The 15,067-nt window shown below is 43.1% G+C and overlaps 1 protein-coding gene across 2 annotated transcripts in view; it reads left to right on the forward strand.

Annotated features, from left to right (window-relative positions):
- Nucleotides 1–15,067, forward strand: part of LOC135504696 (membrane-associated guanylate kinase, WW and PDZ domain-containing protein 1-like) — a 125,159-nt gene that overhangs the window by 97,579 nt on the left and 12,513 nt on the right. For both annotated transcript variants that reach the window (XM_064923490.1, XM_064923489.1), the window contains exons 14-16: nucleotides 9,552–9,643; nucleotides 10,711–10,906; nucleotides 11,124–11,426. In XM_064923490.1, the coding sequence (XP_064779562.1) occupies nucleotides 9,552–9,643; nucleotides 10,711–10,906; nucleotides 11,124–11,426 (591 nt within the window). The remainder of the gene's footprint in view (nucleotides 1–9,551; nucleotides 9,644–10,710; nucleotides 10,907–11,123; nucleotides 11,427–15,067) is intronic.

Below are 15,067 nucleotides of genomic sequence, written 5' to 3' on the forward strand. Positions count from 1 at the left end.
GCTAAGCTAACTGAGCTAAACGACTACCGCCCCGTAGCACTCACTTCCGTCATCATGAAGTGCTTTGAGAGACTAGCCAAGGACCATATAACCTCCACCCTACCTGACACCCTAGACCCACTCCAATTTGCTTACCGCCCCAATAGGTCCACAGACGACGCAATCGCAACCACACTGTACACTGCCCTAACCCATCTGGACAAGAGGAATACCTATCTGAGAATGCTGTTCATCGATTACATCTCAGCATTTAACACCATATAGTACCCTCCAAACTCGTCATCAAGCTCGAGACCCTGGGTCTCGACCCCGCCCTGTGCAACTGGGTACTGGACTTCATGATGGGCTGCCCCCAGGTGGTGAGGGTAGGTAACAACATCTCCACCCCGCTGATCCTCAACATTGGGGCCCCACAAGTGTGCGTTCTGAGCCCTCTCCTGTACTCCCTGTACACCCACGACTGTGTGGCCAGGCACGCCTCCAACTCAATCATCAAGTTTGCGGACGACACTACAGTGGTAGGCATGATTACCAACAACGACGAGGCGGCCTACAGGTAGGAGGTGAGGGCCCACGGAGCATGGTGTCAGGAAAATAACCTCACACTCAACGTCAACAAAACAAAGGAGATGATTGTGGACTTCAGGAAACAGCAGAGGGAGCACCCCCCTATCAGCATCGACGGGACAGTAGTGGAGAGGGTAGTAGGTTTTAAGTTCCTCAGCGTACACATCACGGACAAACTGAATTGGTCCACCCACACAGACAGCGTTGTGAAGAAGGCGCAGCAGCGGCTCTTCAACCTCAGGAGTCTGAAGAAATTCGGCTTGTCACCAAATCACTCACAAACTTCTACAGATGCACAATCGAGAGCATCCTGTCGGGTTGTATCACCGCCTTGAACGGCAACTGCTCCACCCACAACCGTAAGGCTCTCCAGAGGGTAGTGAGGTCTGCACAACGCATCACCGGGGGCAAACTACCTGCCCTCCAGGACACCTACACCACCCGATGTCACAGGAAGGCCATATAGATCATCAAGGACAACAACCACCCGAGCCACTGCCTGTTCACCCCGGTATCATCCAGCAGGCGAGGTCAGTACAGGTGCATCAAAGCAGGGACCGAGAGACTGCAAAACAGCTTATATCTCAAGGCGATCAGACTGTTAAACAGCCACCACTAACATTAAGTGGCTGCTGCCAACATACTGACTCAACTCCAGCCACTTTAATAATGGAAATGGATGGAAATTGATGGAAAAAAAGTATCACTACCCACTTTAAACAATGCCACTTAATATAATGTTTACATAACCTACATTACTTATCTCATATGTATATTCTGTACTCTATATCATCTACTGCATCTTGCAATCTTTATGTCATACATGTATCACTAGCCACTTTAAACTATGCCACTTTTATTTTTACATACCCTACATAACTCATCTCATATGTATATACTGTACTCGATACCATCTACTGCATCTACATCTACTCCTATGCCGTTCTGTACCATCACTCATTCATATATCTTTATGTACATATTCTTTATCCCTTTATACTTGTGTGTATAAGGTAGTAGTTTTGGAATTGTTAGGTTAGATTACTCGTTTCTTATTACTGCATTGTCGGAACTAGAAGCACAAGTATTTCACTACACTCACATTAACATCTGCTAACCATGTGTATGTGACAAATAAAAATAGATTAGATTAGATTTGATGTAATGTTGTTTTTCTCGATTGCCATTTGCAATTCATAAGCAGCAGGCTGTTGCTTGTCTGATGTCAACAATAATGTGTTTTCATGTATGGTGTATTAAAAACGCACCCATCAGAAGAATATGCACATTACGTGTGCTCGTGCAGCTTGTGTGTTTGTGCGTTCGTGTGTGCGTGTGTGTTAATGGTAGTCTTTTGGGCTGAAGAGTGTATGCATCCAGGGTTGAGTAGGTCACTTTCTAAATGTAATCTGTCACAGTTACTAGTTACCTGTCCAAAATTGTAATCAGTAATGTAACTTTTTGGTTACCCCAAGTCAGTAATGTAATCTGATTACTTTTGAATTATTTCCCCTTAAGAGGCATTAGAAGAAGATGAAAAGGATCCATGAATCACATTTGGTGTGTCATCATAGTGGTCTCTGGCTTATGGTCAGACTCGCTCAGGTGGAACAATCTTAAACTTGTACCTTTTTTCAATGCTGAATTGAATGTCATTGAGAAACAGAAACGTGTTAATGTATTTTTTTCCCCGAAAACATCCTTTTTCAAAATTACAAAAGTCATCTAAGACGTAAACTGGTTTCCCAAAAGTATCTGTAATCTGATTTTAAAAAACAACAAAAGATTATGATAACGTAACCGATTACATTACAGTTTTTTCCCCAAATCAGATTACATGATTACACTGACTATACTAATGAATATAATCTGTTACTCCCCACCATAGATGAATGTAATCTGTTACTCCCCACCATAGATGAATGTAATTCCCACCATAGATTAATGTAATCTATTACTCCCCACCGTAGATGAATGTAATCTGTTACTCCCCACCAAAGATGAATGTAATCTGTTACTCCCCACCATAGATGAATGTAATCTGTTACTCCCCACCATAGATGAATGTAATTCCCACCATAGATTAATGTAATCTATTACTCCCCACCGTAGATTAATGTAATCTGTTACTCCCCACCAAAGATGAATGTAATCTGTTACTCCCCACCATAGATGAATGTCAATGACTAGTGCTAGTTGCCAGCCAGCCTCAGCCTGGTCGTATGTGTGTGTTAGCAGGTGCCTGTGGTGTTGCAGTTCTGGTTAATCAGTGGGTAAAGTAGAGCCAGTAGAATCTAGGTCTGCTGCTGCTGATTAAATATTAACTGGGCCCGGTGAGGGCTGCTTTAAGCTCAGCCTGATTGGTATATCTGTTTGATAACCCCTCAAGGAGCAGCAGCCCTCTGCTGTGGAGCTGATCCTACTGTTTGAGTGGGCTGGATTATTAGAATGGGTTGGAGAGTGGGAGGAGGAGAGGAACATGCAGACGCATCTCTTTTCATGTAGTAGATTGTGGACAGATATCAGCACTATGGTGATCTGTGGTGTTAGTGGTGCCAGGAGATGGCTCGGACAGAGACAGAACTGAGACAGAGATAGACATGAGACCATGCTTGGAACCCTCCTGCAGAGAACATTTTGTCTGATGCTTAGAGGCTGCGTGTGTGTGTGTGTGTGTGTGTGTGTGTGTGTGTGTGTGTGTGTGTGTGTGTGTGTGTGTGTGAGCTCTGATCGCTGTGCTAGGGACAGGGATCAGTGGAGGGCTAATGACTTATCCAACACAGACACACACACAGACGCAGAGCTGAGGGCTAATGGAGACTGTATGGCAGACAGAAGGCGGATCAGGAGAAATGGGCCGTGCCCTGTGTTCAGACTTGCCCTGTGGGTGAACAGACTGACACCTGTGTTTTCACTAGGGCTGTGGAAGTCATGACATGTTATCAGGTAGTTATTGTCATGCAAAAGCCTGCTGGTCTCACGGTAATTGACCGTTAATTAACATAGACACATTTTGCATTTCCAGGCCTCCACACAACAAGCAGTTGATGAGCCCCTTTGGAACACCTACATTTAAAAATGTCTAATAAATAAATGTAATACACACCATAATAATACATCCATTATTTATTTTAGGCAAGTGTAAAGAAACATTATGAGATTAAGAAATTGTATTTCAGAGGAACAAAATACGAGTTGGACTACTGTATGTTATCTGCCTATGCACTATGCCATTGGTCTTTTCATTATGGCTGACGAGCTATGCTTATAAGTACCGTGCCATTATTTAATTTTATACGATTTTATACTAAGAAGAATATAATTGAACTTAGCTGAATAAAGTATACATACAGTGCCTTGCGAAAGTATTCGGCCCCCTTGAACTTTGCGACCTTTTGCCACATTTCAGGCTTCAAACATAAAGATATAAAACTGTATTTTTTTTGTGAAGAATCAACAACAAGTGGGACACAATCATGAAGTGGAACGACATTTATTGGATATTTCAAACTTTTTTAACAAATCAAAAACTGAAAAATTGGGCGTGCAAAATTATTCAGCCCCCTTAAGTTAATACTTTGTAGCGCCACCTTTTGCTGCGATTACAGCTGTAAGTCTGAAGTTGCACATCGAGAGACTGAAATATTTTCCCATTCCTCCTTGCAAAACAGCTCGAGCTCAGTGAGGTTGGATGGAGAGCATTTGTGAACAGCAGTTTTCAGTTCTTTCCACAGATTCTCGATTGGATTCAGGTCTGGACTTTGACTTGGCCATTCTAACACCTGGATATGTTTATTTTTGAACCATTCCATTGTAGATTTTGCTTTATGTTTTGGATCATTGTCTTGTTGGAAGACAAATCTCCGTCCCAGTCTCAGGTCTTTTGCAGACACCATCAGGTTTTCTTCCAGAATGGTCCTGTATTTGGCTCCATCCATCTTCCCAGCAATTTTAACCATCTTCCCTGTCCCTGCTGAAGAAAAGCAGGCCCAAACCATGGTGCTGCCACCACCATGTTTGACAGTGGGTATGGTGTGTTCAGGGTGATGAGCTGTGTTGCTTTTATGCCAAACATAACGTTTTGCATTGTTGCCAAAAAGTTCAATTTTGGTTTCATCTGACCAGAGCACCTTCTTCCACATGTTTGGTGTGTCTCCCAGGTGGCTAGTGGCAAACTTTAAACAACACTTTTTATGGATATCTTTAAGAAATGGCTTTCTTCTTGCCACTCTTCCATAAAGGCCAGATTTGTGCAATATACGACTGATTGTTGTCCTATGGACAGAGTCTCCCACCTCAGCTGTAGATCTCTGCAGTTCATGCAGAGTGATCATGGGCCTCTTGGCTGCATCTCTGATCAGTCTTCTCCTTGTATGAGCTGAAAGTTTAGAGGGACGGCCAGGTCTTGGTAGATTTGCAGTGGTCTGATACTCCTTCCATTTAATTATTATCGCTTGCACAGTGCTCCTTGGGATGTTTAAAGCTTGGGAAATCTTTTTGTATCCAAATCCGGCTTTAAACTTCTTCACAACAGTATCTTGGACCTGCCTGGTGTGTTCCTTGTTCTTCATGATGCGCTTTTAACGGACCTCTGAGACTATCACAGTGCAGGTGCATTTATACGGAGACTTGATTACACACAGGTGGATTGTATTTATCATCATTAGTCATTTAGGTCAACATTGGATCATTCAGAGATCCTCACTGAACTTCTGGAGAGAGTTTGCTGCACTGAAAGTAAAGGGGCTGAATAATTTTGCACGCCCAATTTTTCAGTTTTTGATTTGTTAAAAAAGTTTGAAATATCCAATAAATGTTGTTCCACTTCATGATTGTGTCCCACTTGTTGTTGATTCTTCACAAAAAAATGCAGTTTTATATCTTTATGTTTGAAGCCTGAAATGTGGCAAAAGGTCGCAAAGTTCAAGGGGGCCGAATACTTTCGCAAGGCACTGTATAATTCCCATTACGGAGAAAGTACGCACATGAAATGGCTATGTTGAGTGTAAAAGGGATAATTTGAAACAGGTCCTATATGCTAGATTTAGAGTTAATTTGCAACTTCAGTTGTGAATGATACAAACCCTAAAGTGTCTTGGACATCAAAACATACACTACTGGTCAAAAGTTTTAGAACACCTTGTCGTGTCTTTGGTTGTGCCGGATTAAGTGATATGACATGCTATTCTGTAAAATCATTTCTCTGTAATTAATATTACCTGATTAAGCTAATCAGGTAAATAATTAACTAGAAAGTCGGGCACCCCGAACAAATGTTTATAGAGCCGTTATCTTCCGAATACTCTTAAAGACCTGGTCATCTTCTACATTAATAGCAGTCATTATTTAATCGTCACCTTGTTTAGTCTCATCTGAAAGTTTTAAATTCTTGGTTATCTTCACGAAAGCTGGCTAACAAGTTCTTGTGTTCTTGTGTTCTTGTGAAACTTCAATGCTGCAGAAATGTTTTGGTACCCTTCCCCAGATCTGTGCCTCAACACAATCCTGTCTCCGAGTTCTACATATAATTCCTTCAACCTCATGGCTTGGTTTTTGCACTGTCAACTGTGGGAACCTATATAGACAGGTGTGTGCCTTTCCAAATCATGTCCAATCAATTGAATTTAGCACAGGTGGACTCCAATCAAGTTGTGGAAACATCTCAATGATGATCAATGAAAACAGGATGCACCTGCGCTCAGTTTCGAGTCTCATAGCAAAGGGTTTGTATACTAAGGTATTTCTGTTTTTTTATACATTTGCAAAGATTTCCAAAAACCTGTTTTCGCTTTGTCCTTGTTGTGTGTAGATTGATGATGTTTTAAAATAAGGTTGTAAAGTATAAACATTTGGAAAGAGTGAAGGGGTCTGAATACTTTCTAAATGCACTGTATGCTGCATGGTGTGACTATAGATTATTGATGATTTGAGAAAGTCGCAAAAATAGCTTGTGCTCTGTTCCTTGCCTCAGGTTGCACAGCTGTTCTTTCGTCAAGTGATCATATTTTCACCCATCAGACTATTATCAATTTAATCTGGTCTTTACTAATATGTAAAATGAGTTTCTTTTTCGAATGGCCCATTTATCAAATGTGCAGTGTCAGGGGAAAAAAGACATGTCATCTGTATGTACTGGAATAGCGAATGGAGGCTGTGTGCTTAATATGTGCAGCTGAGAAATAAATATAAGGACACTTATTTCACTCCATGCATCAACCACTGTTTGACGAGCATGCTTTCACTGCCCGACAGGTGATATTCTGCCCAAACGTTGTATACCATTGGGTCTCCAACCTTGTTCCTGCAGCTACCCAGTGCTTAATTTGGGAAACCAAGTGAAATATGTTCAAGAACACCGCAACAAAACATATTTAAACTAAACTGTTGACAGCCCATCTGCGTGCTCAAGAAAGGAACAAAGGAGGGAAGAGGAGGAGATGGAAATGCATGGTGGTGTCGTGTCTTTGGCTATGCCGGATTAAGTGATATGACATGCTATTCTATAAAATAATTTCTCTGTAGTTAATATTACCTGATTAAGCTAATCAGGTAAATAATTAACTAGAAAATCGGGGCACCACAAAATAATGTTTATAGAGCTGTTATGTTCCGAATACACTCTTAAAGACCTGGTAATCTTCTACATCAATAGCAGTCATTATTTAATCGTCACCTTGTTTAGTCTCATCTGAAAGTTGTAAATTCTTGGTTATCTTCACGAAAGCCGGCTAACAATTGAATCAGCAAAACAAAATTGGGTTTAATTATGTATTTACTAAATACCTAACTAATCACACAGAATTACATATACACAGAATGAATCATACATTGTTTTCAAATTATGTCGTAAAGGAAAACGTCCCTAGAGGACAGAACAGATATTATGGCTGGTTACACAAAGAGAGGGGGTTGGATTTAAATGAAGGTGCGTGAAGACTGAGGAACAAAGGGAGAAGCTATGTCTCTATCGGCCCGTAGGCAGCTGTGCTGTAAATACAGTATCTTATGCATTCTAAATTACCACCCATTTGAAAAAGGAAAATGCAATAAATATTTACTCTGAGCTGCACTTCGGTAGGTTGGTTGTAGATGCTGGCCGTGTTGCCCAACAGAGATCTTCCTTGTCCTCTGAAGAATGTCTCTGGTGGTAAACTGGATACTTGGTAGTATCGTGTTGTTTGTTAGGGCAGATACTTTATCCGTCCTTTCCTAGCCCATGTTTACAGCTGCTGTTGCTAACTCAACGACTAGGATGTCTCACTTCTTTAGTGAATAAGAGTTCATACCATTCGCAACCAAAGCTCACGCTGAGGTTGGCTTAGTTCTGTAGTTGACATGTTAGTCTTTTTAACATATGGACCGTGGTCCTATCGTCCTCTGAACAGAAAGGTACATTTTCGTCAAGGGCTTTATATAGGTGGGGAGAGAAGGGTGTGTTTCATAGTTTATAACCAATGTCTCTTACTGAATGAGCAGAGCTTTAACCTTATGAAAACCCAATTCTCTCATTTGGAAGCTAAAATTACATTTAATATTTTCACCATATTTAATCATTGAAATTGCACAATGATTCCATGTGAATCTGATAACTATAATGTGTAGACTTTCCAAGATACAGTTTATATCATCCTATCATTAGTAAGAATGTCTCAGACGCCAACTGATCTGGCATCATATTCATTAAGTACCAACGCATATTTTCAACTGGTTGGATTACCGAAATATGGTTCCTTTCCCCCCACCTTTTGATGTTCCCAGACTCTATATGTTTAACAAAGGCTTTTCACGAGACCTTCTGTAGAGTCAAGAGAGAGGAAAGGGAAAAAGGTATTTATGGGGGTCATAATCTTCCCCCACTCAGGCCAATGTCATGACAGTGGTGAGATATTCTGTATAGCTAAAGGTAATGTGTCACCCAATTAATTATGAAAATATAAAATGACCTATTACTAGGCTATTCTAAATCAAATACAAATGTTGTAATTGTAGGCTAGCTGTTAAACAACATCATCGCCTAGGCCTATACATTCTCTCCCACTCATGGATCTGCATTTTGGAGTGTAGCATAAGGTAACCAGTCCATCCAGTGTGCATAATAATACAGTCCACACTCAAAGGCTAAAATAAGTTTTGTTTTATTTTTTTTCTGCCATGTGTAATGTGCGGTAGGACATGTATCGTGTAATGGAAAAATCATAATTTTAATTCAGTTATATTGGCTTGGGCTCATAAGCCTATGCATAAGCTCTAATATGTGTACGGGTTATTTGAATTAATCATCACCTTAGAAAGCGCTGTCCATTTTGTTGTATTGGGCTTTGAAACAACCTACACAACCATGTTTTACATGGTTTCAACCTGCTGTTGAACCTCGTTCTTCAAATTGATCATCACAGTGAGTTGAGTTTTAAAAGTATGATAGACCTACTGTTTTGATGATAATTGTTTGATGTGATTTTTGATTGCATTTGCATTGTTGTCAGAGTGGTTAGAGGGACCATAGAGCCCTGAGTACTGCGGTCGTGACTCATGACTACCGGTGTGGCTATAATATGGTCACGGCAACAGCTGTAGTCCTCACACAGCCTGCCACAGCCGCAGAGGGCTTACAAACGTGCGTGTGTGTGTGGCGTGAGTTTGTGTGTTCCAAAGCGAGAGATGGGAAAAGGGAAAAAGAGGTAGAGAGAGTATAAGTGTTCATTAAAACAGGTCACATTCACATAGAAAGCAAGTGCATCTGGGCATTTATTCTTCCTGTCCTGTGGGATCCAACCTCACACCTGAGAGAAGGAACCTAATATGCCCAGTGAGGCAGAGGAGAGCAGAGAGGAGGGGGTGTTCATACCAGATTGTTTAATAACAAGATCTTACCTAACTGAATGTGTATTGATTAATGCAACAGTCATGCCGTAGAATTACATTTCTGGGTGTCAGGTCTTCTCCCTGTTTCACCTCCACTGAGCTTTTGTTGTTGTGTGTTTCAGAGCCAGATTGCCAGGAGCAGGAGATTTTCCTGTGGCGGAAGGATACAGGATTTGGGTTCCGCATCCTTGGAGGAAATGAGCCTGGGGAGCCGGTGAGTATCTCTCCGCCATTCCTCCACCATGTCCCTTCTCTGTCACTGTTTAGTTTAGATGTGCCAAGGAAAGGGGACATTTTCATATTGAAGCACTCCCCCTGCGACACACCATTCACTTATTCACGACTGATGATTTCACTTATTCACGACTGATGATTAAACATTCCCCATGCCTGGTAATTACATCCCGTGTTAAACACTAAACAGAGTTATGAATGCATGTTAATGAATGCATGTTAAAAGGGCAGCTATAGTACTGAACCCTCAATGGTCCATTACAGCTTCATCACGGTATGTTTCCTGTCAGAGTCCCTGCCTTAGGGCTTTCTTTGTTAAGCTTCAAACACATCCACTTTCACAACACTCATTCTCTGTCAGATCACACTCACACTGTGATGCTCAACCAACTGCCAAGAACTGGTAGCCTCTTAGTCTTCTTTCTCTCTTCCATCTGCATCACTTGTTCTTCCCCCAGTCTCTACCTATAATAGAGAGCAGTAGAAATGTGCAGTTTGCTGTCTGTCTGACTGTGAGAGATGACTGGTGCTGTCTGTTAGATGAGGTAGGTCTGCATGCTGGTCTCAGGAGGTTCATTTAGAGAGCTTATTAGGGAAAGTAAGGGCCTTACCCAGAAGCCTTTGGTTCTGTGCAATGTGTTTCTAAGGGACATGAAGAGAGAGAAAGAAAAGTAGAGAAAGGCAGCGAAAGAGAGAGAAATAAAAAATAATGAAGAGAAAGAGCGAGAGATGAGAGTGAGAAATAGAGATGCTGTAGGCAGCAAGCCTACCACAGAGGAATTAGCAGTTGCTATTTGTGCCAAGGATGCTCCGCGGTACACCCTGTACTAAATTTCCTACAGACACACTCACCTCCGCCACACAGTAAGACCAGCCCTATCCATTCTACAGCCTCAAAAGACTACAATGCGCTCTAGGCTTAGCTTCAGTTATGACTAACATGGAACCTGTCATGGAACATAAAAAAGGGTTTTATTTAACTGTGCTGTATTGAACATGAACTGCAAGTGAATTACAGGGCTAATGGATTTGTGATACACTTTGTAGATCTACATTGGACACATAGTGAAGTACGGTGCAGCAGATGAGGACGGACGCCTGCGTTCTGGGGACGAGCTCATCTGTGTGGACGGCACGGCGGTGGTGGGGAAGTCTCACCAGCTGGTGGTGCAGCTGATGCAGCAGGCCGCCAAGCAGGGCCACGTCAACCTCACTGTCCGACGCAAGAGCTCTGGATACGGAGGTGAGAACAGGTCACAGAGACTACACAGGCATATGCACACTCACTCACCCACACACTCACTACCCACACAAGCCTGGGTTCTGGCTGAGACCTAGTGCTTAGTGGCTCATTTAACTATTACTAGCCCATGCCAAATGTTTGAATGTTGTTTGTATATTTGCTGAACACCTTTTTTGTATTGCCTTCATCCCCCCTTCATCCCCCATCTCTTCCACAGTTTCGAAAGGGGAGGGTGACGTGCCCCCGTCCCCTGCCTCGTCTCATCACAGCAGCACCCAGGCCCCCTCCCTGACGGAGGGCAAGCGGACCCCCCAGGGCAGCCAGAACTCCCTCAACACGGTCAGCTCTGGCAGTGGCTCCACCAGTGGCATCGGCAGTGGGGGAGGAGGTGGCTCCGGCAGTGCTGTGGTCACCGCAGCCCTGCAACCCTATGACGTGGAGATCCAACGTGGAGAGAATGAGGGCTTCGGATTTGTCATTGTGTCATCTGTCTCTAGGCCTGATGCTGGGACTACGTTCGGTGAGTGGGGTAGGCAATTCTACGCTGGGCTGGGTTATGGTGAGCTGGGCTTTGCTACTACCAGAGTGGGCTATGCTGAGTAAAGTTGCAATTTTCTGTTCTCAGGTCTGAGAACCAGTTTTCATTTGTTATGGGTTGAACTGGGTTAAAATGGGTAATAATCTGGTAAAATATCCTGTAATCTGAGCAAATCCTGATTCTTCTGCTTGACTTTACTGTGGTTATTAATCTACAATATTAACAATATTTTCTGAAAACCAACCCTTTAAGGCTTAACTTACGCATGAAAAGCATATATTTAATAAACATCCTCTTGAAAAGATCTGAGGTGATTGAGTCGTAGCTAAGTCTAATGACTACAGAACACTCCCCCTAATGTTATTTAGACAGCCCATTTCCTTGTGTTATCAAAAGTCCCTCTCAAAGTTTACAAAGTGAGACAGGGAAATAGTGATGCCCCAGTGCGTGAAACAACCTGAGTCTGCCAAGCAGCACACTAGTAAACACACAACCCTTAAAGTGCATCAACACCGCCCGCCACTTAGCAACACGATTGATGTCATTTCTTGGGGGTGGAATTACAATATTTTGACAGTCACTCCTCTTTGTATCCTCATTCCCACCTTCTTTATGAATGGCAAGGGAGTAATTTCTGATGAGAGTGGACTTAATGGTACAGCTCGAGGTCACAAACTCCATAACCATGAGCTTAGGGAAACAGAAATCTCTTTATGTGCCCAGGTGCATTCACCGCCGGGGATAACTGGCTGGCTGATGCTTTATCAAAAACACTATCAACACCGATTCAGAGGCAGACTTAATACATGGCCGGTTCTGGCTGATTCGCTCAGCATGTCATTTAAGTTCCACTGAGCACATTCTATAGCTGTCTGTACTGTTTATGTATGAAGGCAAAATTGTGAAATTGTCGCCATTTAAGGTCACTCCGCCTTCAAAGAGGGATTTTAAGCCAATGTGAGTAAGACCTTTAAGCAGGTTAACATTCACAAGGCCGCAGGGCCAGGCGGATTACCAGGACGTGTACTCAGAGCATCCGTTGACCAACTGTCAAGTGTCTTCACTGACATTTTCAACCTCTCCCTGACCTAGTCTAATACCATGTTTCAAGTAGACTACCATAGTCCCTGTGCCCAAGAACGCCAAGTTAACCTGCCTAAATGACTTCGGGTCCGTAGCACACACATCTGTAGCCATGAAATGCTTTGAAAGGCTGGTCATGGCTCACATCCCATAAATCCTGGACCCACTCCAATTTGCATACTGCCCCAACAGATCCACAGATGACGCAATCCATATTGCACACACATTTCACACTGCCCTTGCCCACCTGGACAAAATCAACACCTATGTGAGAATGCTATTCATTGACTACAGCTCAGCGTTCAACACCATGGTGCCCTCAAAGCTCATCATTTTGCTAAGGACCCTGGGACTTAACACCTCCCTCTGGATCCTGGGGCAACAACACATCCGCCACGCTGACCAACAACACTGGGGGCTGTCAGGGGTGTGTCCTTAGTCCCCTCCTGTACTCCCTGTTCACCCATGACTGCAGGGCCACGCACTGGACTCTAACCCCCCCCCCCCACACACACACACACACACACACACAGGAGTGAGGACCTTCACAGGAAAGGAAGACCTAGAGTTACCTCTGCTGCAGAGGATACATTCATTACAGTTAACAGCCTCAGAAATTGCAGCCCAAATAAATGCTTCACAGAGTTCAAGTAACAGACACATCTCAACATCAACTGTTCAAAGGAGACTGCGTTAATCAGGCCTTCGTGGTCGAATTGCTGCAAAGAAACCACTACTAAAGGACACCAATAACAAGAAGAGACTTGCTTTGGCCAAGAAACACGACCAGTTATACCAGTGAAAATCTGTCCTTTGATGTGAGATTTTTGGTTCTAACTGCCGTGTCTTTGTGAGACGCAGAGTAGGTGAACGGTTCATCTTCGCATGTGTGGACCCCACCGTGAAGAATGGAGGAGGAGGTGTGATGGTGTGTGTGTGTGGGGGCGGGGGCACACAGCATTCTGGAGCGATTCGCCATCCAACCTGGTTTGCGCTTAGTGGGACTCCTTCGTATGAGGGAACTCCTTCAAGACTGTTGGAAAAGCATTCCAGGTGAAGCTAGTTGAGAGAATGCTGAGAGTGTGCAAAGCTGTCATCAAGACGGAGGGTGGCTTCTTTGAAGAATCTCAAATATAAAATATATTTGTTTAACACTTTTTTGGTAACTACATGATTCCACTATGTGTTATTTCATAGTTTTGATGTATTCACTACTATTCTACAATTTCGAAAATAATACAAATATAGAAAAACATTTGAATGAGTAGTTGTCCAAACTTTTGACTGGTACTGTATATATTACTTAAATTCAAAATTAATGTTTTGTTAGCTACTGTGCAGTGCAATGGACCCAGTTCCATTGATCCTCTGAGCTATAGTTGAAGCCCCATAAAATAGAAGGTCGAAGTAGAGGTTGTTTACATATCATTTATACAAGCAGGAGATATCCCACTGACACTTGATGTCTTTCTTTATGAGCGACCTGAATGTGCTCATCTGCACTGTTTGCAGCTGGATCCTCAGACTCAGTGACACTTCTGTCTCAACTGTCTCTGATTGTGTCTCAAATTATACCATATATTCTCCATGTAGCGCAATACTTCTGGCCAGACCCCTATATTCTCCATGCAGTGCACTACTTCTTGCCAGACCTCTATGTTCCCCATGTAGTGCACTGCTTCTGACCAGACCAGAGCCCTATGTGGGTATCATTTGAGAGTTTCTTCCCGTCTCATTGTGGGGATTGGATGAATTAATGTGCTGATGGAGATGCTTCTCTACCAGATCTCCCCGACCGCCAGTGGAGGTCCAACATAGAGAGAGACATGAGAGTAAACATTGATATTATTAACATTAAATAGTGCACCTCCATCCATTTGTGATCAATCTATGGATTCTTCTTTGTGACGGACAAAGAGCTTTGCACTGGCTTTATCCCTCTCCCATACATCATACTATGCAAACCCCTTTTCTCCCTCCAGCTCATCCAACAATTGTGAGCTGCTGTGCACTGGTGTTGTGATCAGCAGTATAGGTATTAAATCCTGGGTTTTTGTCACACCCAGTAATGTCCCATATCTCATTATTTGGATAGAGTGGCAGGACACAAGGGCAGTTTTTAATCAAGAAGAAGGGAGGGGAGCTTGACGCACAAGGTGATGTGATAAATATGGATGAGGGAGGGAGGGAGGGAGGGAGGGAGGGAGGGAGGGAGGGAGGGAGGGAGGGAGGGAGGGAGGGAGGGAGGGAGGGAGGGAGGGAGGGAGGGAGGGAGGGGAGAGAAAGCTCCCTAGAGTCTGTTCAGAGCTGCTCTGTAAACAAGATGTGCTATATTGAACGCTGTCACTCAGCTTGTATTGCTTTGCTTGTGTAGCGCGCAGTATGCAAACAGTCCCATGCAATGCTAGCATGTCTCTGTCTGTAGCCTCTGTGATAAAGTGTGCATTCTCTCTTGACATAGGTGAGAAGCCTGAGATTTCTGAGTATCACTCTTTAGCAATACATCTCGTTCTCTGAGCCGTTCCAAGGTACAGAAACCA

The sequence above is a fragment of the Oncorhynchus masou genome, chromosome 18 (genome assembly GCF_036934945.1).
Source record: "Oncorhynchus masou masou isolate Uvic2021 chromosome 18, UVic_Omas_1.1, whole genome shotgun sequence".
NCBI lineage: Eukaryota > Metazoa > Chordata > Actinopteri > Salmoniformes > Salmonidae > Oncorhynchus > Oncorhynchus masou.